The 24,044-nt window shown below is 49.8% G+C and overlaps 4 protein-coding genes across 4 annotated transcripts; all 4 read left to right on the top strand.

Annotated features, from left to right (window-relative positions):
* Positions 1–8,446: 8,446 nt before the first annotated feature.
* Positions 8,447–10,882, top strand: F5J12DRAFT_910326 (uncharacterized protein; the record flags this gene model as incomplete). The annotated part of the gene is made up of 3 exons (XM_051749022.1): positions 8,447–8,557; positions 8,615–8,652; positions 8,708–10,882. The coding sequence occupies exons 1-3, from the start codon at positions 8,551–8,553 to the stop codon at positions 10,880–10,882; spliced, it is 2,220 nt and encodes a 739-aa protein (XP_051604429.1). The 5' UTR covers positions 8,447–8,550.
* A 1,141-nt stretch (positions 10,883–12,023) lies between these two features.
* F5J12DRAFT_312009 (uncharacterized protein) lies at positions 12,024–14,271 on the top strand. The gene is made up of 2 exons (XM_051738849.1): positions 12,024–12,145; positions 12,199–14,271. Exon 2 carries the CDS (start codon positions 12,205–12,207, stop codon positions 14,233–14,235), a length of 2,031 nt encoding a protein of 676 aa, XP_051604428.1. The 5' UTR covers positions 12,024–12,145; positions 12,199–12,204; the 3' UTR covers positions 14,236–14,271.
* Positions 14,272–17,268: 2,997 nt separating this feature from the next.
* Positions 17,269–19,445, top strand: F5J12DRAFT_803325 (uncharacterized protein; the record flags this gene model as incomplete). Its single annotated transcript, XM_051744450.1, has 5 exons — positions 17,269–17,768; positions 17,832–18,885; positions 18,915–19,115; positions 19,158–19,321; positions 19,353–19,445. The coding sequence occupies exons 1-5, from the start codon at positions 17,295–17,297 to the stop codon at positions 19,443–19,445; spliced, it is 1,986 nt and encodes a 661-aa protein (XP_051604427.1). The 5' UTR covers positions 17,269–17,294.
* A 2,372-nt stretch (positions 19,446–21,817) lies between these two features.
* F5J12DRAFT_311823 (uncharacterized protein) lies at positions 21,818–23,965 on the top strand. The gene is made up of 2 exons (XM_051738848.1): positions 21,818–22,066; positions 22,122–23,965. Exon 2 carries the CDS (start codon positions 22,128–22,130, stop codon positions 23,718–23,720), a length of 1,593 nt encoding a protein of 530 aa, XP_051604426.1. The 5' UTR covers positions 21,818–22,066; positions 22,122–22,127; the 3' UTR covers positions 23,721–23,965.
* The last annotated feature ends 79 nt before the right edge of the window (positions 23,966–24,044 follow it).

Below are 24,044 nucleotides of genomic sequence, written 5' to 3'. Positions count from 1 at the left end.
TTCCACCAACATGGAAGGTCCATCCAGTGTTTCATGCTTCTCAGATCTTCCCATTTGTCGAAAACGAGGTATATGGAGCTGCGCCTGCAGCACCTTTACCAGAGTTGGTAGATGATGAGGTAGAGTGGGAGGTCGAGTCAATAATTAATCACAAAACAGATGGCTGCCGAGGCAAAAGGTGGTACCTCATCAAGTGGAAAGGGTTCCCTCATTCGTCCAATACGTGGGAACCTGAGGAACATATAAAAGAACATGCGACAGAGGCACTCGACCAGTACAAACTCGCTCGCCATCTCAAAAACTAAATGGACTCCCCCCACTCTGTCAACACCGAGAATGACTACTCTGACCTCCCTTATCCCTCAGAATCCGTTTATCACGCCGATGACAATGGGCTCATTCCCCCCGTCGCTGCCTATGCACCAACCTCTCCCCCATCCTCCCCCACTGGCTTTTATATCTCCAGGCTCTCCTCGCCCGTCTCTCGACCCCGCTTGGTATCGTCTGGTCTCCCCCGCTCAAGCAGGTTGTGCCCACTACCGGGGATCTCCATCAAGCGCGTCCCAGTCCCGAAGGCCAGAGTCCCCCTCAGAGAGGACAGTAACCACAAGGGAAAGGGTAAGGCGTGGGCTGACGATGACCCTGATAGTACAACAACCCCTGCTGGTACCTCCAATGTTACCGAACCTTCCAACTTACACACCGCCTACACCACCTACTCAGACGTGGCACAACGTGGCGCCCTCGACCTGCTCACCACTGCAGCCTCTGCCAGGCTTGACCAGCACCGATTACCAGTCTCAGCAAGTGACTACCTGGACATTGTTAGGGCACTTGACGTCTTCCACGATGGGGACAACATTAACAGGTGCTCACCAGAACAGGTTGAATATTTTGGGATGCTGTCTCAAATCTACCGAGCGTCAGACGTAATTAACGGGGTAGTGTCCAAAATTAGAATGCGGAAGTTGTCCGGAACAGCCCCTTTGTTGGAGGTTATAATGATCGACATGCTGGTGGAAGCTTCCACTACTCTCACCGAAGTGATAACTGGTGGGGCATACCATCACTTACATAACCAGCAGATCGGAGAGTTCCTGGCGCCACCGGGATCTCGGATCCTTGATCGCATTGTCCCGAAGCAAGAGGAACCATTGGCTTATCAGGATAAGATTCGAAAGGAAGACCTTACGGATCAAGAGAAGGAAAAGCGGTGGCACGCTGTGGAGCTAGGGTTTGTCAACTCTGGTGAACTTTTTAAAGAGGTCGGTGCTCGCCTGGGTACAGGTACTCACAATTCGTCGTGGGAGGTGCTGTTGCAGGACGCGTCCTGGAGTGGCATTCACAAGAACTATCATAATGCCATCCACTCCACCAATCCTCTCCCTTCGACTCCCTTTGTCCCCGTCCCTGCAGATCAGCTTAGGTTCTACCTCGGAGGACAGACTCCCATTCCCGCAGAACACATACTCTATCAACATGCATGCTACCAGTGTCATTACTTGGGACATTGGTCGTGTCGCAACGGACGTGGCTCCCGCTTTACTCCGGCCTTCGAGGAACCACCATCTCCATCACCTCAGTCGCCCATTGCCAGTCAGACGCGTTCCCGCATCTATACTACTCGCTGACCCCTTTCCACTCGCCCTGCCAACCTGGGTTCCGACCCATCCTCAAGGGTCTGAGGACCTTAGAGGGGGGGTGATGTTATGCTTCGTCCAAGGGGGTTTCCTTTTTTGTCTTTTCAAGGTCACATGTATCACGTGCCTCGTCATGTCTCTGGTGGTTGTTGCCGTCCTAGGGGCTCGTATGCTCGAAGGCACGAGCGGATCTCCCGTGGCACAGGTGTTTCCAACACCTGTTGAGACCGCACTGCTTTCTCAGGGCAGTGCTGCTGCACCTCTTTGATGGACAACTTGTTTCCTTTATGGTCCGTTGACTTGCCCTGACTCTGTTTTGTTGTCCGTGTGTCATACTTTAGATCTGGTGTCTGGCTCCTCGCTGCGCATTGATTGCACAGCCGGTATAGCCTCCTTTCGTCTGTCGCTGACACCGTATGACTCTTTCTTGTTTCATTGATGAACTTGTTGACTGCTGTGGATACGCGTCACAACACATCGTATGCGACTGCTACAGTACTCGTACTTAGGGGTATTTAAACCTACGTACTTCGTCCTGTATCTGCAGTTTTTTGATAGCTTGCAACTGAGCTCATTCCTTTGCTTTCGTCCTTGTTCTATCTCCGTGCAGACAACCTTAGGGATTCACCAGAAGACAGAACCCTTGTTGGACTTCAGCAATAACTCAGCCATAGGGGTTACGATAAGTTCGGCCCATAGTCTCCCATCTCGCACGCTTTGTGCCTATTCCATTTGAAGAAGTCACCACACTTGGGCATAACACCCGAGTCATCAGCTTGTGACAGGACAGCGCCAGTGCCGAGTTTTGAGGCATCAGTGTGGAGTACGAAAGGCTTCTGGAGGTCCAGAAGACAAAGGATGGGTTTAGATGAGAGGGCCTTCTTCAGATCCTTGAAGGTGAGAGCCTGTTCAGGTCCCCAAGTCCATTTTGCACCTTTCTTGGACAGATCATGTAGTGGTCAGGCAGTTTGTGAGAAGCTGGAAATGATCTGTCAGTAGAAGTCACAGAAGCTGAGGAAGGAACAGAGTTCTTTAAGGGTTGCTGGAGTGGGCCAGGTTTTGATAGCTTCAATTTTGATCTCCAATGGTTCATATTGACCCTGACAGATCACAAACCCTGGAAACTCTATTTCTTCAGCTTCGAAGGTACACTTCTTGAGTTTGAGACATAAGTGTTCTTTTGAGGTGATCTTGAGAAATCATCGGACTGTGACACATAGTCCTTCTTTTGTTTTTGAGTGGATTGTGACATCATCCATGAAGATGATGGCCTTTCTCTCATTTTTGAGTTCTCCAAACGTGTGATCCATGTATCTCTGGAACGTCAGCAGTGAGTTGCACTGTCCAAAGAACATCATGGTCAGCTCGAAGAGTCCTCTAGGGGTGATGAAAGCCCCTTTCCACTCATCACCCTCCTTCACCCTGATATTCATAAATCCCCAATGGACATCAAACTTTGCGAAGTATTGCAAGTTGGCAAGTTCATCAAGGAGGGATTTGACATTGGGAAGGGGGTAAGAGTCAATAACAGTGTGAGAGTTTAGATACCGGTAATCTTGGATGAGTCTCCTCTTTCTGTCCTTCTTTCCTACAAAGAACATGGGGGCAGCTTGCAAAGACTTGGAGGGGTGAATCTTTCCACACTTGAGGTTCTCTTCAATGAACTCATCAAGACCTTTGAGTTCATCTAGTGAAAGCGGATAGATGGCTCCCTTCTTCAGCTGAAAGCCAGGCTTCAGGCAGATTTCATGGTTGAGGAAACCTCTGTGGGGTGGAAGAGGGATTTCTTCTTTGGAGAAGACTACCAAGAAGTCCCGATATTCCGGAGGTAACTCAACTTCTGCTTGTATGTGTGAAGCCTCAAGTTTCGTAGAAATAGAAGTGCAGTTTATCTTGATGGTCCACGCAAAGTCAGTTCTGTGGACTCGGTTTTTCTTGTCAAGGCCATGGTCAAGTTCTCCCCAACCGATCAGCTTTCTTGAAGTCCAGCTGATTATGGGGTTGTGTTCCTTGAGCCAAGGCATTCTGAGAAGGAGGGATTCCCAATTTCTGAGCTTGAGGACATACACATGGATGTGCATAGTTTTTCCCCAGATCTTGGCTCTGAAGGAAGCAATATGGGTTACCCAGTCTCCTGTTCTGCCTTTGTAGCTCCTAGACTCCCATGGTCTTGCGATCTTTCGAGTCAGGATGTCGTATTTCACAACTATGGTGGGGTTGATGATATTTGTTTCTGTGCCCAAGTCCAAAATGGTTCAGACGGTAGCATTTTGATGATCGACGAGGTAAGCGAAACCAGCGATAGAAGTGATTGACATATCTTGTTCATAATCATACACTTTCTCGGTCTCTAACTTAACCTCTATCTTTTGGGATATGATAGGCTCTCTTCCTGATGCTACACCAGTGGAGCCTTTCAAAAATCCAGGTTTCCTTTTGGTCCCCTGTCATCTGTGGGTTCATCGTTCTTCCCACAGTAGTGGTTGACAGGTTCTGAATCTTCCTCCTCTTTGGAATTCTTGTCGAACTCCTCAAGCATTGCCAGGATGTGAGTACAGAACTTCTGGGCCGAGGAAGACTTACTGCTTGTTGCAGACAAGGGGCACTTAGACTTGAGGTGCCCTGTCTTACCGCATCCATAACAAGTAAGAGCTTTGCTCTGTGATCAGACCTTCGATTTCCAATCAACATCCATGGTGTAAGGGTCTCAGTACAGAAGTTTCAGAGATGAAGAGGATTTTGATCTGTGAGAACCTTGCTGTTCTTGCTTCCATAAGTAGGATCGGTCTTGGAAGGAAGCCTTCCTGGTGAAGACCTTAAGTGTTGCCATTGCTGTGTGCGCCATGGTTGCTTGCTGGATCCAATCTTGAATGGTATCAGGTTTGGGGCCTGACATGAGGATCCACTTGTTGATCTCCTCGTTAAGGCCTTTTCCAAAGAACACTGTGGCAGTAGTGTCATGGGTGGATATTCCAGCTTTATTGAGGCAGTTGCGGAAATCTGTGATGTACTCATCAAGGGAGCGGTCCCCTTGGCAGATCACCAATAGGTAGATTAGCGCAGTAGCTTTGGCATCCCCTACTTGGAAGGTTTCTTTTAATTTTGCAACAAACTCATCCCAACCATTGAAGATCTTGAGGTCTCCAAGAGCAGTTGTGTTTTCATTGATGTAGGCTTCAGCAAAGGCACGGGCCAAGCCACTCCCCATATAGGAGAGGGTAAATGTGATCTTGGACTGATCCTCATAGTAGGTATGGTTGTTGGTCACAAGATAGAGTTTGACACTACTTAACCAGGCAGAGAAGTCCTGGTGCGCTCCGGTATATGAGAAGGGTTTGTTCAGGCTGATTTCTTTCAGTCCCCCTCCCTTAGAGTCATGTTCCTTTGCTCTCTCCTCAGAACCTTGGGAGGGGCCCTTAGGCCTTACCACACCTTGGTTAAAGAGTGATTTGTAGAATTTGGCAGCCATTTCAGGAGTTACCCTACTCTGTCTGGTGAAGGGGTCCTGGAGGTTTAGTCCAGAGGTTTGGTGGGCGAGTTCTTCTGCCATCTGGTCGGCTGAAGCAGTAGGAAGATATATGTCTGTCGATGAAGATGAGATAGAGGGGTCTGCTGGTCCGGCTGTCCCTGCTTGGGTTTTGATATCCAGGCTCAAAGACCTGGGTTCATGATAAGAAGTAAAGTTTACTAGTGAGGTCGATTCTGCCACTTGCCCAAGTTGGGGCCTTACAGGTGGGTCTTCAAGACCTATACGTGGGTTTGGAGTTTGCACCGAAGGGTGTCGAATAAGTGGCCTCGCTTGGAGGACTTCTTTTCCTTTACGAGAAGGTATGGGAGGTTTGAATGAAGAGGCTGCTGATGGAGGCCTCTTACTTCCTTCTTCTTGGCAGTTCAAAGACATGTTGATGAAGTGGAAGGTTAGTGCCTAGGTTTAGGGGCTAGCTCACTGATATTAAACCAGTGGTTCCTGTTGGAGTGGTGGGAGGTGGTCATTTTGCAGGCTATTTTGCCTAGCAAGGATTCCAGACCACAGGTATCCAAAGGTAATCCAGGTGATTTGAAATCTTCTGTTATGCCGACGACTCGTACTGCATCACAAATCGAGTACAATGAAGTACAAGCACATGACTGCACAAGAAGTGATGCATAATTTAACTTCACTAGTGGTGGGACACTAGTCTTGGCCAACCGAAGTCATACTGGCAAGTCCTTGTTGGTACAGCATGCAGAGCTAAGGGTGGTTGCAAAGTAGATTTCGAATGAGGGACTGGTATGATACATGTGGGTTTATATATGTATGTACAGTACTGCATGTCAAACATTCGAATACAAGGTTAATCGCTCACCAGTTCCCTAAGGCAGAGGGTGCAAGGGCAACCCTGCTGTGGACAGAAGGGAACAGGGTTAAACAAGGGATTAAACCTGCACAGACAAGAGGGTTTAACCATGTATGAGTCAGAGGTGGAGTATTCACCCAGGGTGAACATAGTCACATGACTGCATGGATCAGGGTCCACCAGTGGATCACGGAAGGAAGGGGGAATGGGCACAATGCCCAGCTATGGTACAATGCAGGGTAGACAGGGGTCTATCATAAAAGGAAATAGAAAAGGGGAAATGTACAGAACACAAGTTCAACTGCGTAGACAGTGGCTTGTGGGTAAAGGGAATGCCTCGAGAGGTGAGATGGAGCACGAATGAGTTATGTAAGTGTCTGTAAGAGGGAACAATGTGAGCGCAGCATAACAGGTGATAATGCAGCTGGTGCAGATAGGCTACAATAATCAGAATACAGTTCAGGGCCTGTGTGCGATTGGTGCCATGATAGGGTAGTATTAGTTGCTGGGTATAACTGGGTTTGAGAATTCTGGGACTCAGAGCTCCGAGCAGGATTATCTAGGTTTGGTATGGAATCAGGTAACATTCTAACATGTCAGAGCAATGTCAGGGATAAATGGCAAGTGTGTCCATGCAATAGCAATATCCTCAGTGGAGGAATGAAGGAATGAGTTGAGAAAGAGAGCAGACAAGGAGTGAATGTATGTGTTGACTGTATCAGGGGCTATTTCCATCCCGATTTGGACATATCATACAGATCATTGAATTCCTCATATCTCAATAATAACTGCAATTGAAAAGAAACTAAGTGTATAGAATGATAGAGTATATAGTATATTTGATCCCTTTACCGAGGCGCAGAGCAGATAAATGCTAAATTGAATGTGCTAGGACGAAGTCGAGTGAAATCGCTGCAGTAGCCTCGATTTCGCCCAAAAGGGAATAAAAACAAGACCCCAGACACCAGTTGGCAGGACGCCCGAAGTGGGGTTGGTGTTCGGAATTCTCCGAATGCACACCTCTTGGGGAGGATAGATTTTTTGAGATTCGGAAGGTACTTACATATATTGTGCAGGGTTCTATCAATGATTCGATGGGTCCTCGCCACCCTACACCCTACTAACGGAATGAATTACAATTCGGCGCCCACGTACCGAAATGAGAGGTAAGTCGTTCCCGAAAGGTGCACTAATAGTGCCGAGGGGACTAATGATCCGTATCACGATGGCAAAAAGAATTGTTTTCCAACATGTTGAGGCCCGATAGCGGAATTCTTGACAACTCTCTCACTAGTCCGACTCGGAATGTGACAAACAAGGACTGCAGATGTGAAATACCACAAGGCAAGAGAACTCAGGGTCTTAGCTCTCTTCAACATCACACTCACTGTTACTTATGTATACCATGGACAGCCGCCCTAACCTTATTGTCCCTGCATGCTTTAAGGTCACAAATTAGGATGGCCTTGTAGTCGCAAGTTCCATTCATTCATGCCATTTTCAGAGTACGCCAAAGCCAGTTGCGTTACTTCCTATGTGAACTGGTACACATACTGAGCGCTCTACATGACAGAAGAAGAGTTTACGTTCGTAAAGGGTGGAAGTATTCGGCCCCAGTGGGACCGCAAGGGTCGAAGATGAGTCAGACACAAGCGCTGGACAAGTAAATGGAATGGAAGCTGGAGGATGCGCGTGATGATCTTAAATGAAATACGGTTGGCAAGCTGATCATTTATCCTTATCGGTTCTACAGGTCCTTATCTTTAGCGCACTCATACAGATTCCCACTTCGTGAAATTATTCAACCTCAGGATAATCAACCTTGGTGTCACGGCTCGTATTTTCCAAGACTGAACATCCATCTGACTTGTAACGCAGCTCAGTTTATACAGCGTGTCCCTTGCCGTTCGGTACTCGAACCCTGTCCAATGTTTCCAAACATCGGCACATACATAAAATGAGCGGCTATACCGATGGCGCGTGAGTAGCCGTAATTATGCAGAACGATCGCCTCATGGAAAACGTTCATTCTCCACAGGAACTTATGGAATGTCCGCATGGTTATGGGCAACGAGAAGTGCTGTTTTATGCAAACTAAAAAGCATTTCTGCTGGTCCATCGTTTTTCTTATCACGCGCCGTACTATCGGCTGATTGCAACTGCAGTTTTGCAATTCTCCAGACATCGAAGCTTGCGCTTTTTGAATGATAAGTGCATGCTGCGATAAACAATTTCCCACTGCCCTGCTGCAAGCGTGGTTCAGGTTATTCGCAAGAGGACCCGTCGCAAGTGATGGTGTCTGCTAAATATGTTTTAGTATGTGGATGGCTCAAGGGTAGCGCAAGCCTGGCCAGGCGTCTTTTTGTCACGGCGATTACGTTCCACGCGTGAAGGTGAGATGAGCGTCAAATTTTTGGTCTCTTGCATCCGCACTTTTCGGTTTAGGTTCTCTGAAATTCTGGCCTTCTCAGGTGTTCATTCGAGATCGAGTATGGAAATCACGACCCACCTGTCATTCTACAGACGCGCACCTTAATACCTGCGTGATCAGCTGGCCAGCGGCAACGTGTCTCATGTTAGGCGAGTAGCGGCAAACGCATAGATATAAGATGCTGTGAAACTGTGCAAACCGTCCAGATCGTTTTCCCCCCTTCCACCGGCCTCTGTCAGTTTCGGTGCGCTTGTATATGCTCCTGATATCAATTCTTAAACTAATACTGTCACACCCAGGACAACATGCCCCTCCCCTTTGTGTCTGAAGCCAATTGTCGTGATGATATCAGCCTGAAGAAGCGGTCACATAAGACCCAACAGAGATACATGGACCCTGATACTGGACAATGTGCGGAGCTTGTCGTCCAAGCGGTGAAACCGGTCTCTGGAACAGACGTAAAGGAGGTCAGGATCACTGATCAGACTCGGAGGATCCCCAAGCTTGTCGTCTCGCTCTTCCGCCCGAAGGATTGCTCGCCAATAAACGTGATAGTCTTCGTGCTGCTTTGGCCGTTTAGATTCCTCATCTGCTCCATTCATTTGCTCTTCTGGCCGCTCGATGGTCTACCGAAGGGAGGTATGGGAGGAGGCGTCAACGTAACAGAATATCCGCCTTATCTCATGTATTATTGGGGCCACTTATGGGCAGCTCGGTCACAGAAAGAGCATTCTGTCTTCAAGAAGGCTGGGGAGCATCGCAGGCGTACGCCCTCCAGAGCTGTTTCCATGGCAAATAGCATCACCCGCCTCTTACGTCCTCGTCAAAAGCGCGAAGATGACCCCCTTCCCACGACGCCTGTCATTACTTCTACTCCAGAGAGCACGGCTCACAGCTTTTACCCTTCTCGACTCGTCATTCTTCGCGATGATGTTTGGGAGGTCTGCGATGATCATGACAAGATAGCTCACCATCATTATTTCGCCGTCACCTATCGCCAGAGCGACATATTGGAATCTGGGAGAGGAGAGGATGAATTCATCGCATCGATCCGTTCGGCTGCCTCGCAGTGCGAAATGAAGGCTTATTGGTTGGATCTCGAGTGCATGGGTACCACGGACGAGGAGAAGCATCTGGATGTTTATCAGTTGGCAGACATTTACCGCGGTGCCGAATTCACCCTCGTCGCCCTTCCCAAATCAGATGATCCCACGAATGCTCAAAGCGGGAGAGCCTGGAGTAACTGGAGTGACCGCGTGTGGACACTGCCGGAGATCTTGTTGAGTAAGGAGTTGCGATATATGGTCGGACCTAAGGGTCCAGTGACGATGATCACTCTCCGTGAACTCGCTGGTTTTGCTTATGGGCACGATAGCGAGGAGGCTGCAGTTGTCAACGTTTGCGCTGGCATGGATCGCATGTTTCAGTTGGAACATCTGACCTTCTTGAAGGCCGTGATTTGGCGTCGAGGGACTTCCTCGCAAGACCCGGAGAAGCCTCCGCCGAGAGCGCAATCTCGGGCGTCGAAAGGAATAGACAACCTTTCCTATGAAGCTGAGAAGGTGTACGCTCTGATGGCCTTCTTTGAGCACCGAATCATACCTTTCCCTCCTGAAAGCGATCTACATGCACTAGCCCGGCTTTCGATGATTAACGACGAGTACCGTATAGCAGAACGAATGCTTTCCATGTTCCCCCACGAAATCCCATCGACATCTTGTTGGTATGCTGACGATGATCAGTACAAAGCGCAGTTCTGGGACATCGAACCAGAGGTTCAGGTTGCTGGAGTAACAGACAAGGGGGCGCTGGTTCTCGATGGCTGCCGAGCTGCATCCATCAGGTGGAAGGATTTTCCAGAGGTCGGTGTTCAGACGACGGATTCCGGCTTCCGTCAACTGGTCGCCAAAATAGCTGTATTTGGTATTCCAGGCTTCTATGCCTTCGCCGTGCAGTGGATTCCGTGGCTGTGGAGTAAACTCTCCCGAGAGACAGGTAATGTAAGCGTGGACTCTTCGGAATCGTGCACTGGGAGCTCGTGCACGATCAAGCTTTCCCTTAGCCCTGCGGCGGCAATTCTCGCTGTCATTCTCTTCGGCTGGGCCACCATACTTCTCATTCTCGGCCCGTTCATGATCGCCTATTCGATTTCTGGACGTATTCTTTTCACGCAGCCGTTCCTCATCGGAGTCAAAGGCGCCTTAAAGGTTGAAGAAGCTTCGCACTACCTCTACCGTGCGTGGTTAGTGCGGCCTCGTCTTGCCTACACGACCAGTGGTTCCGTGCTTGCCGAGCATGCAGGGGAGGGGGATATCCGGGAGGGAGACAAGACCCAATATGATGAAGTTAAGAAGCTGAACAGAGACGACCTATACACTCTGATTGACACGTCCACCGGAACTCTCTACTATTTCACTGCAAAGCCGCCCGCCGACGGTGTGTCTGTACACGGGGCGAGAGGGTGGGCTGGGTAGGTTCGTGCTTTGTTCCGAGAACTGCACTGCGAATGAGCTCCACAAGGAGACGGTGTTGCGTATGCCTTCTCAAATCCACCGTTCTATGAGGTCCTGTGGTTGGTTGGCCATCGGGGGCGCGGAGGAATGAGACTACTGGGTATAGGATGTCTTTTGATTGGTTGTTCGTTTACTGTGTGGATCATGTACATATATGTACGTGTACATGTAGCTGTGCTTTGGCCGTACTTGTAGATCTATAAAGGTACCGGAAGTGACCCTCTCATCTTTCGATCTGTTCCTTTTGTTCGCACTTTCGACCTGTTATCTGTACCGCTGGGTGTCGCTTCTCGTATTTTCCAAGTTTGCCATCCCTCTGGGTAGTGTTGCAGGTTGGCCTATACAGCAAGCGAGACTTTTGCCATTTGGTGTTCGACATATCCGATGTTTCCGAATATGGGCGTATGGTGACATGAGCGGTTATACTGGCGTGTGTGTGTAGCCGTAACATGCAGGCCCTTTCGCCTCATGGCTCTCCACCGCAACTTATGAAATGTGCATCAAATGTGCATCATGATATTGTTATGGCCAGCGACAAATGCTCCTTTAAACCCAAAAAAGGGTCTGTCGCTTGTAATCCAGGGTTTCCTTACCACACGCTGTACTATTGGCCGACTGGAACTGACGTTTTCCAACCCTCCAGACATCGAAGCTTGCACTCTCTGAATCTCTGGATGATAAGTGCGTAACTCACCTTCGATAAACACTTTTCAACTGCTCAGCTGCAAGTGCGGAGGAGGTCATTCGCAAGTTAACCGCCGAAGTATCGCAGCAGGTCCGGTCGCAACTGCCAGTAATAATGACTCTACCGAATGTGTTCTAGGTTGTGCAGGGTGTGTTCAAAACCCTGTCCGGTGTCATTGTGTCATGGCAATCCCATTTCATCCGCGAAACGTGAAACGGGCGTCAAATTTCTGATCTCTCGTGTCATACGCGCACCGTTCGGTTCGGGTTCTTCGAAATTACTGCCTTTTCAGGGGGCTCTGACGAGATTGAGCATGGTAATCACAACCCACCCTGTCGTTATACAGGTGCGAACCTTAATACCTGTCTGATTAGCTGGCCAACGGCAAAGCGTCTGATTAGTTGGCCAACGGCAAAGTGTCTCATGTCAAGCAAGTACGAGATAATGGGACTCGGCAACCGCATAGATATAAGACACTGTAAAACTGTGGAAATCGTCCGGATAGGTTCTCCCCTCTCCTCTGGCCTCTATCAGTTTCGGTGCGCCTACATATACCTGATATCAGTTCTTAATCTAATACTGTCACGCCCAGAACAATATGTCCCTCCCTTTTACGTCTGAAGCCCATTGTCGCGGTTGTCGCGATGACATCAACCTGAAGGAGCAGAAACATAAGGCCCAACAGAGATACATGGACCCTGATACTGGAAAATGCACGGAGCTTGTCGTTCAAGCGGTGAAACCAGCCCCCGGAACAAACCAGAAGAAGATAACCGATCAGACTCGGGCGACCCCCAAACGTGTTGTCTCGCTCTTCCGCCCTAAGACTTGTTCGACGAAGGACGTGTTGGTTTTTATATTGCTTTTTCCGTTCAGATTCCTCGTCTGCTCCATTCATTTACTCATCTGGCCGCTCGATGGTCTGCCGAAGGGAGGCATGGGAGGAGGCATCGATGTAACAGAATATCCGCCTTACCTCATGTATTATTGGGGCCACTTGTGGGCAGCTCGATCTCAGAAGGAACACTCTGCATTCGAGAATGGTAGGGAGAATCGCAAGCGTGCGTCATCCAGAACTGTTTCTGCGGCAAATGGTATCACCCGCCTTCTACGTCCTCGTCGCAAACGCGAAGATGACTCCCCTTCCACGATGCCTGTCGTTGCTTCTACTCCAGAGAGTACGGCTCGCAGCTTCTACCCTCATCGACTCGTCATTCTTCGCGATGATGACGTCTGGGAGGTCTGCGATGATCATGACAAGATAGCTCGCCATCGTTATTTCGCCGTCTCTTATTGCCAGAGGGACATGTTGGAAGAGGAGGAATTCATCATGTCGATCCATTCGGCTGCCCTGCAGTGCAAAATGAAGGCTTATTGGTTGGATCTCGAGTGCATGGGTAACACGGACGAGGAGAAGCATCTGGATGTTTACCAATTAGCAGACATTTACCGTGGTGCCGAATTCACCCTTGTCGCCCTCCCTAAATCGGATGATCCCACCGATGCTCAAAGTGGGGAAAGCTGGAGGAGTTGGAGCGACCGCGTGTGGACACTACCGGAAATCTTGTTGAGCAAGGAGTTGCGATTCATGGTTGGGCCGAAGGGTCCAGTGACCATAATCACTCTCCGTGAGCTCGCTAATTTTGCTTACGGACACGATAGCGAGGAAGCTGCGGTTGTCAATGCCTGCGGTGGCCTGGACCGCCTGTATCAGCTGGAACATCTGACCCTCCTGAAGGCCGTAATTTGGCGTCGAGGCAGTTCTTCGCAAGACCCAGAGAAAGCTCCACCAAAAGTGCAATCTCGGGCATCGAAGGGAATAGAACATCTTTCCTACGAAGCCGAGAAGGTGTACGCTCTGATGGCCTTCTTTGAACATCGAATCATGCCTTTCCCTCCTGAAAGCGATCTACATGCACTAGCCCGGCTTTCGATGATTAACGACGAGTACCGTATAGCAGAACGAATGCTTTCCATGTTCCCCCACGAAATCCCATCGACATCTTGCTGGTATGCCGACAATGATCAGTACAAAGCGCAGTTCTGGGACGTCGAACCAGAGGTTCAGGTTGCTGGAGTAACAGACAAGGGGGCGCTGGTTCTCGATGGCTGCCGAGCTGCATCCATCAGATGGAAGGATTTTCCAGAGGTCGGTGTTCAGACGACGGAGTCCGGCTTCCGTCAACTGGTCGCCAAAATCGCTGTATTTGGTATTCCAGGCTTCTATGCCCTTGCCGCGCAATGGATTCCATGGTTGTGGAGTAAAGTCTCCGCAGAGTCAAGTGCTGTGAGCGCGGACGCTTCGGCGTCGTGCAGCGGGAGCTCGTGTGCGTTCAAGCTTTCCCTTAGCCCCGCAGCGACAATTCTCGCCATCGTTATCTTCGGCTGGGCCACCTTACTTCTCATTCTCGGCCCATTCATGATCGCCTATTCGATTTCTGGACGTATTCTCTTCACGCAGCCATTCCTCATTGGAGTCAAAGGCGCCTTAAAGGTTGAAGAAGCTTCGCACTACCTCTATCGTGGATGGTTAGTGCGGCCTCGTCTTGCCTACACGACCAGTGGTTCCGTGCTTGCCGAGCATGCCGGGGAGGGGGATATACGGGAAGGGAGACAAGACCCAATATGATGAAGTTAAGAAGCTGAACAGAGACTGACCTATACACTCTGATTGACACGTCCACCGGAACTCTCTACTATTTCACTGCAAACCGCCCGCCGACGGTGTGTCTGTACACGGGGCGAGAGGGCGGGTTGGGTAGATTCGTGCTTTGCTCCGAAAACTGCACTGCGAATGAGCTTCACAAGGAGACGGTGTTGCGTATGCCTTCTCAAATCCACCGTTCCATGAGGTCCTGTGGTTGGTTGGCCATCGGAGGCACGGAGGAATGAAACTACAGGATATAACATGTCTTTTGATTGGTTGTGCGGTTACCAGGTAGATGATGTACATATACGTAGTACACTACACATTTACCTGTACTTCCGCTGTACTTGATTACTGCGAAGACCGAGAAAAAGAGCACAGAAAGTGACCGCTCGTCCTTTGATCTGTTTCCTACGCATGTATATCTGGCCTGTAGTCTGTGTTGCTAGGTGTGGCTCGCCGTATTTTCCGAAGCTGACAGAGTCCCTCTGGCTAGTATCAATTACTTGCAGTTTGGCCCATACAATAAGTCCCTTGCTCTCCGGTACTGAACCGTATCCGATGCTTCCGAGGATGGGCGCATAAATAAAATGGGTGGTTATACAGGCTGTTTTGCCTACGTTCACTCTCCACAGGGACTTATGGAATGCCTGTGCAGTCATGAGCAACGAGAAGTGTTGCTTTACATGAATGAAAAAAAGCATCCCTGCCGGTCTATCACTTGGACAGCAGGGTTTTTCTTACCACCCAACTGTGCTACTGGCTAGCTGCAACTGAAGTTTTCTACAGAAATCGAAATTTTGCACTCTCTAGATCTCTGAATGAAAAATGCATAACTCATCTTCGATAAACACTTTTTGACTGTCCAGCTGCAGGACATTCTCAGTTAACCCCGAAGGCATCCCTGCAGGGCCGGTCGCAACTGATGATGACTCTGCCAGATATGTCCCAGCTTGTGCATGGTTCAAAGGTAGTACAAGCCTGGCTGGGCGTCATTGTGTCATGGCGATCCCATTCCGTCTGCACAACGTGAAATGAACGCGAAATTTCTGGTCTCTCGATTAGCCAACGGCAATGTGTCTCACGGCAAGCGAGTTCGGGACAATGGGAGGCAGCAAAAGACGCTGTGAAACTGTACAAATCATCCGAATAGGTTCTCTCCTCTCCTCCAGCCTATATCAGTTTCAGTGTGCCTGTGGATACCCGATATCAGTTCTTAAAGTAGTTCTGTACACCCAGGACAACGCGTCCCTCCGCTTTGTGTCTGAAGCCAGTTGTCACGATGACACCAACCTCAAGAAGCCGTCATGTAAGGCCCAACAGAGATACATGAATCCTGATATTGGACAATATATGGAGCTTGTCGTCCAAGTGGTGAAAGCAGCCTCTGAAACAAACATAAAGCAGGTTGGGATCACTGATCAGACTCTGAGGGCCTCCAAGTTTGTTGTCTCGCTCTTTTACCCAAAGACTTGGTCAGCGAGATGGAGGTTAACGTCCGGGAGGCAACAAAGGACGAGCCTTGATGTGGATCTCACTGTTCGGGACACAGTTGAGCCAAAGCCGAATTGTAATACTTGCAGTGGGGCAAGTTCCGCATTAATGCAGGACACCACACTAGGATAAGGATCAACATCTCGTACGTGCATATGCTCACCTGCACCCGGTGTTTCTGTTCTACGTATACCCCTGTCCCCGTCCCTTGCCAGAACGAACTGAGTCAGCTGGCCATGACCTGCAAGACCAATGCCGGTGGCGGATGCGTCGCGACAGAATAAAGGGTCGTCTGGGAAGGAATGAACGATGCCGCAAAGGGATTGAAAGTTGCTTGAGAGGTAGGAGATTTGACCTGAGTATCGGCGGCGGTGGAGTGATTGGTTTGTTAGTTTGTAAGTGATAAAATGAGCTTGTACGCGCCTATTCGCCGATGGTCCTCATCGTTTACCTAGGTTGCATTACTGCTAAGTGGCAAGTCTGTAGAGGCAGAACGCCGTTCAACGATCCGTAGATACGCGAGTGTCCCCCTTGGAGGAGGAAAATGTAGATGTCTACGGTATCCTGGGATACAGGTGGTGGAGTGGAGTATAAGTTAATTTCGGAATTGCCGTCGAATGACGTGGATGTATCTTGCTCTTGAATGGGGGACTCCGGTCTTTGTACGACGGTCTGTACGTATGTCGAAAGGCCACCTTATTGTGACTGCAACCGACGTGTGCAATGCTGGAGCCCCTGAGTAACAACAACGCTTTGAAAGAGCAGACCGACGCAGTCGCATCTCGAGGCAACGCTACTTATCTGCACCAACTGTCAATACTGCAGGGAGGTATAGCATGAACATTGAAATATTGAAAACCCATGCGTGGACTGGCCGCATGGCAACACTCACATACCTTACATAATCACTCAATCACAAGTTGCAGCTTATGTACCCGGCCGGAATCAGTTGTTCCATGGCTCCACCCACTTTGTGGCCTCTTATGGCCATGTAATCCGTTGGTACGGCGAAAAAGGTGCTGGAAGGTCTTGGCTGGAATCTTACGAATGCGACCAACTGCTGATATATTTTTTATTATTTAAGGATAACACAGGCCTTCATCATGTCCCTGACACCCATTTTCGAGGTCATCCTTAGGTGACTGATAACTGATCGAGATTCGTCGATCCACGCCCTGACAAATTGCCGAAAAAACAAACACGACTTACCTAACCCCTGTTTGCAGTTCCCCTAGGGCTTGTGCTCGAGATCATTCTGCCAGTTATCTTGGCGTAGGTAGACGTGACCGCGTCCTTTCATGGATTGGTCGATTTTCAATCCTATCCAGTACATAACAATCTTCCAGCTTCAGCGTGGGTAGGTTGATTCCGTGTAGATATCTCAATTAGATGCCAATCAGCGCAAGCATGCTTATCGACGGCATTGCTATAAGAGTCCGTGTCGTGCGCGAAATATTCTGGTTGGACTCCTCATCACCCTCGGTGAAGGTGCGCTGGTTGACTCTGGAGGTTGTTCAGAGTTTAACCTTTCAGTGTGCTCAGGCAGTATGCTCCTCCCATTCATATCACCGCGACCTGAGGAGAGGCGCACTACTTGCCGCGACCTCAGCCTCAAGTGGAAAACCCATAAAGATAATCAGAGGTATTTAAATCCTGAAACCGGGATATGCACCAGGCTTCAAGTTCAGGCTATGCACCCCGTTCCAAACACAAATCAGGTCAACATTTCCGACAGCGTTCGGTGGGCACCGAAACTCGCCGTCTTGCTCTTCTGTGCCCCACCTTCCACCATTTCACAAATCATTCTCTGGCCTCTGAGGTTCATTCTGTGTTCCCTCTTTCTGCTCTCTTGGCCACTCGATGGTCTACCAGGCGGAGGGAGTTACACGGATATATACCCCGCATATCTGATGAGCTACTGGGGGCAATTGTGGGCTGCCCGATCGCGTAGGGAATATTCTATTTTCGATAAGATGGTCGAAAAGAGTCCGATGCCCACCCCTGCCGATTTTTCTGCCATTGTGAAGAGTATCACTCACGCTCTCCGCCCTCGTCGACTCGCCATATACGGCGAGAGCGGATAGTACCTTTGTGATAACCCGGATATTGTTATCAACTATCGCTACGTTGCCATCTCGTATCGACAGAGCGATGTCTTTCAGCGAGGCTTCGATGATGAAGGAAAGAAGAGGGAAGAGGAGCAGAAGAAGCAGTTCATCGAGTCGGTCCGTTCCACGACGTTGCAGTGCGGATTGCAGGTGTATTGGCTGGATCTCGAATGTTTGGGCGAGACCACAGAAGACAAGAACATTGACCTCTATCGGATGTCAGATATTTACCACGGAGCGATCTTCACTCTTATTACCCTTCGCAAGTCGGACGATCAGCACAGCATTGAGAGCTGGAGGAGCTGGGGTGGTCGTGTGTGGACCTTCCCAGAAGCGTTGCTGAGCGGGGAACTTCGTTACCGGATTGGGTTGGACGGACCTGTTACACCCATCACTCTTCACGAGCTCGCTAACAAGGCCTACGAGTACTACAGCGAGGAGATTGCGATCATCAATGCTTATGGCGGAAAGGATCGTCTAGACCGATTGGAACATCTTACTCGTCTTAAAGCTGCGATTTGGCGTCGAGGCAGTGCAGCTCTGCCCAAAGCTCGGGACCCAGAAAAGCAGCGCCCGCAAACTGCGCAGCAGCCCCAGCTCCAGCAAACGGGGTCACCAAACCTTTCCTATCCTGCCGAGAGAGTTTATGCTTTAATGGGCTTCTTCGAACATCGCATCATGCCAAGTATCCTTGAAACGGAGCTACAGGCCCTAGCCCAGCTTTCGATGGCCAACGATAGCAATCGTATGGCGGAGCGGATGGTTTCGATGCTTCCGCAGGACATCCAACCTCAAGCTTGTTGGTACGCCAACGACGATCAGTATGAATCGGAACTTTGGGACATCGAACCAGAGGTTAATGTTGCCGGAGCAACTGAGAGGGGTGCATTAGTTCTCGATGGTTGTCGAGCAACATGCATCTGCTGGGAGGACTTTCCAGAGATTTCATTCCGGAGGACAGAGTCGATAAGGCGAACTATTGCCGGCAGAATACCAGTCACTCTTCCAGGCTGGTGCTTTATGCAGCAATGTGGATGCTGATCCCTGCAACTGTATCAGTTGGTACCGCCTTCTTTACATGTGCAGCATTCATGCTGGTCTCTGGTCCTTTCCTGACCGCGTACTCCATTTCTGGTCGCATTCTCGCCACACAACCTTGGCTTATCGGAATCAAAGGCGTGATGTCACCCGAAGAGGCTGCAGCCCACATTTATGGTGCAATGTTGTCTAAGCGCCAACGCCTATTCTTTACCCCCAGCGGTTCGCTGTTTGCTAAACCAGCAGAAGATGAGATCTGACAAGGACTTGGAAGTCAATATGACGAAGCTTTAGCGCAGACCGGGGACGACATTTACACACTAATCGACACGTTCTCGGGGACAATCTATTATTTCACTGCGAAATGTCCCCCCACAGTATGCCTTTTCACTGGACGTGAGGGCGGACTGGGTCGCTTTGTACTCTTTGTACTCTGCTCGGAGAACTGTTGCCAATGAGCTTCGCAAAGAGGTGGTACTACGCATGCCTTCCCACATTCACCGAGTCATGATTCCCTGTGATTGGGTTGCTATTGGTGGCACGAGAGAATGAAGATATCGATATCGAAGCATTTGATTTGCGTGTTTGGATATAGTTGTCTTGCAGGACATACATACTTTGTGACGATCTACCTTCCTTACTACCACCAATAGCTTGTTGAAGCTTGATACCAGTAGTATAATATGCAGATATATGCTTCAGTCTCGTCCTGTATGGGGGAAAAGAAAGATAGCATGCGCACATCCAAACACTGCAGAACAGGAGAAGGATATCCATGTATGAAGTCGATGGCAGTTTCGAGCCTGCGAAAGCTCTCACCAAGGGGCCGCCGCTGCACTGTTCCTGGGCCGTTTAGGTGGCCACCAGTAGGACTAGCAACAACAGGAGTTGCCCTTGCCCCAACTGACCAGTGACGAGGTGCTACGCTCGCTGTGCTCAGGGTGACCCATACCAGGTCCAGTGTATATCGAGGTGGGAGTCAAGGCAACTGGGGGGGGAGCGAACTTCTTGCCTAACCTTACCATGCGGCGACCATACTGGGACACGATACTCCATTGCCATGCCATACAATGGGCATTCACTCCACCCTCAGCGGACAAAGTGACATAGATATCTATATATTTTGACGGTTAGCAAGGGTTATGAGGGAGTGTGGGTTTTTGAGATTCAGAAACAGTATACGTGCACGCCTCCGAGAGGATGCCATTTTTGTTTCAATGTTCTGCTGATGCTGATGGAATCTCGCCACCCTACGCCCTTCGAAGTGGATGACAATTTGGCGCCCACGTACCAGAATGAATAGAAAGTCGCTCCTGAAAAGATGCACTTCTTTAGCTGCTACGAGGCCGTGTTGCGGTTCCAGCCTTGTCTCACACATGTGGTACCTCTTCCGACTTGTGAGTGGTTGGGCTGGGCCAAGCCGCTCGAGAAGGTGCTTTAGTGACAGGTGAAGCACAACAAGCTCGAGAGACACCACCATACGCTGTAGCTTACAGTATGTATCTCGCTGTAGAGGCTCAAGAAAGAAAATAACAACCTTTTTCTCTAATTATCATTGGTAGCTACTGACAAGTAAGAAAGAGGGCGAGGAACGTAGGCACACAGTAACGAGCAGGCGAGGTGAAGGTTCGCTACCGGAGAAAACCGGCACCATGTAAGTCGGGTTCTTTCCTTTTTCTCGACGTATCAGCTTCTGGGATAAGTCCTCGCTGTAACAACTCATCGGTCTGACGAACAAGAATAACAAATGTGAAACACCACAGGGCGAGAACTCTGGATTTCAGTTCTTGTCGGCATCACACTCACTATTACTTATGCATATCATGAACAGGCCGCCCTAACCTTACTGTCCCTACCTGCTTGAGGTCACAATTAGGATGGCCTTGTAGCTGCAAGCTCCATTCGTTCAGGCCACTCTCAGGGTCACAGCCAATGTCAGCTGCGCTACTTCTCATATGTGGCCAGCTAATGTTTTAGTGTGAGTATATTCCAAACCAGCGTGTCACTAGCGATCGGCACCAGTAACTGGTTTATGTACATGCTGAGTGCTCTACATGTCAGAAGAATAATTTGCTTTCGTGACTGACCGAAGTGTGTGGCCCAGTCAACAAGGGCCGCAGGTGCTCAGGCGGCAGCGCTGGACAGGTAAATAGAATGGAAGCTGGAGAATGTGCGTGATGACGTTAAATGAAAGAAAGTTCACCACAAGTTGATCATTTATCCATGTTAGTTCTGCAGGTTATGATCAGCACACTCACAAAGATTTCAACTTCTTTGTGAAATTGTTCAACCTTGGGCTAATTGAACTAGGAACCACTCTTCGTATTTTCCAAGGCCGATGTCTGGCAAATTTGTAACGCAGGTTGGCCTATACAGCAGGTCCCTTGCCGCTCGGTACTCGAATCATGTCCAACGTTTTCAAACATGGACACATAAATAAAATGGGCGGCTATACCGATGGCATGTGCGTAGTCGTAATATGCAGAACGTTGCGCCTCATGGGAAACGTTCATTCTCCGTAGGAACTTATGGAATCTCCTGTGGTTACGGGCAACAACAGGTGCTGTTTTATGCAAACTAGAGAAGCATTTCCGCCGGACCATCGCTTTTAAAGTAGGGTTTTTCTTACCACGCGCCGTACTATCGGCCGGTTGCAACTGAAGTTTTGCAACCCTCCAGACATCGAAGTTTTCACTTTTTGAATGACAAGTGCATGCTGGCGCTAAACAATTTTCCTCTACCCTGTTGCGAGCGTGGTATAGGTCATTCGCAACAGGACCGGTCGCAACTGATGATGTCTGCTAAATATGTTTTAGCATGTGGATGGCTCAAGAGCGGAGCAAGCCTGGGCAGGCATCTTTGTGTCACGGCAACTACGTGCCATGCGTGAAGGTGAGATGAGCGTCAGATATCTAGTCTTCTTACATCCGCACCTTTCGGTTTAGGTTCTCTGAAATTCTTGCCTTCTCAGGTGTTCCATTGGGAGCAAGCATGGAAATCACGTCCCACCTGTCGTTCTACAGATGTGCAACTTAATACCTGCGTGATCGGCTGGCCAGTGGCAACGTGTCCCGTGTTGAGCGGGTAGCGGCACACAGAGATATAAGATGCTGTGAAACTGTATAAACTGTCCAGGTAGTTTTTCTGCCTTCCGCCGGCCTCCGTCAGTTTCGGTACGCCTGTAGATGCGCCTGATATCGGTTCTAAAACTAACACTGTCACACCCAGGACAACATGCTCCTCGCCTCTTCTGTGCCCAAAGCCAGCTGTCGCGACGATATCAGCCTGAAGAAGCATTCACATAAGGCCCAACAGAGGTACATGGATCCTGATACTGGACAATGCACAGAGCTTGTCATACAAGCTGTGAAACCAGCCTCTGGAACAAACATACAGCAGGTCAGGATCACTGATCAGACTGGGAGGATCCCCAAGCTTGTTGTCTCGCTCTTCCGCCCGAAGGATAACAAGCGGATAGACGTGATGGTTTTCGTACTGCTTTGGCCGTTTAGATTCCTCATCTGCTCCATTCATTTGCTCTTCTGGCCGCTCGATGGTCTACCAAAGGGAGGTATGGGAGGAGGCATCGGTGTAACAGAATATCCGCCTTATCTCATGTATTATTGGAGCCAGTTATGGGCAGCGCGATCTCAGAAGGAGCACTCTGCCTTCGAGAAGGCTGAGGAGCATCCCAAGCAAGTGCCTCCCAAAGCTGCTTCAAATTGTATCACCCACCTTTTACGTCGTCGCAAGCTCGAAGATGGCCTCCCCTCGACACCCCCTGTCATCACTTCTCCTCCGGAGAGCACGGCTCACGGCTTTTACCCTCGTCGACTCGTCATTGTTCGCGATGATGGTCGCTGGGAGGTCTGCGATGATCATGACAAGATAGCTCGCCATCGTTATTTCGCTGTCACCTATTGCCAGAGCGACATATTGGAGCACGGGAAAGAAGAGGATTTTATCGCATCGATCCATTCGGTCGCCTCGCAGTGCAAAATGAAAGCGTATTGGCTGGATCTCGAGTGCATGGGTGACACGGAGGAGGAGAAGCATCTGGACGTCTATCAGATGGCAGACATTTACCGCGGTGCCGAATTCACCGCCGTTGCCCTTCCCGAATCCACCAACGCTCAGAGCGGGGAACCCTGGCGTAACTGGAGTAACCGCGTGTGGACACTACCGGAAATCTTGTTGAGTAAGGAGTTGCGATATATGGTCGGACCGGAGGGTGAAGTGACGACGGTCACTCTCCGTGAACTCGCTAATCTTGCCTACGGGCCTGACAGCAAGGAAGCTGCGGTTGTCAACGCTTGCGCTAGCATGGACCGCCTGTATCGGTTGGAACATCTGACCTTCCTGAAGGCCGTGATTTGGCGTCGAGGCACCTCCTCGCAAGACCCGGAGAAGCCTCCGCCGAGAGCGCAATCTCGGGCGTCGAAAGGAATAGACAACCTTTCCTATGAAGCCGAGAAGGTGTACGCTCTGATGGCCTTCTTTGAACATCGAATCATGCCTTTCCCTCCTGAAAGCGATCTACATGTGCTAGCCCGGCGTTCGATGATTAACGATGAGTACCGTATAGCAGAACGAATGCTATCCATGTTCCCCCAAGATATCCCATCGACATCTTGTTGGTATGCTGACGGTGATCAGTACAAAGCGCAGTTCTGGGACATCGAACCAGAGGTTCAGGTTGCTGGAGTAACAGACAGGGAGCCCTGGTTCTCGATGGCTGCCGGGCTGCATCCATCAGATGGAAGGATTTTCCAGAGGTCGGTGTTCAGACGACAGGGTGTGGCTCCCGTCAACTGGTCGCCAAAATAGCTGTATTCGGTATTCCAAGCTTGTACGCCTTCGCCGTGCAGTGGATTCCGTGGCTGTGGAGTAAACTCTCCCGAGAGTCAGGTGATGTAAGCGTGGACGCTTCGGAATCGTGCAGTGGGAGCTCGTGCATGTTCAACATTTCCCTCAGCCCTGCGGCGGCAATTCTCGCTGTCGTTCTCTTCGGCTGGGCCACCATACTTCTCATCCTCGGCCCGTTCATGATCGCCTATTCGATTTCTGGACGTATTCTTTTCACGCAGCCGTTCCTCGTTGGAGTCAAAGGTGCCTTAAAGGTTGACGAAGCTTCACACTACCTCTACCGTG

The sequence above is a fragment of the Pisolithus orientalis genome (assembly GCF_024613125.1).
Source record: "Pisolithus orientalis strain OTSU chromosome Unknown F5J12scaffold_3, whole genome shotgun sequence".
NCBI classification, from domain to species: domain Eukaryota; kingdom Fungi; phylum Basidiomycota; class Agaricomycetes; order Boletales; family Pisolithaceae; genus Pisolithus; species Pisolithus orientalis.
Note: the sequence above shows the minus strand (reverse complement) of the source record. Positions and strands in the feature narration are given on the sequence as shown.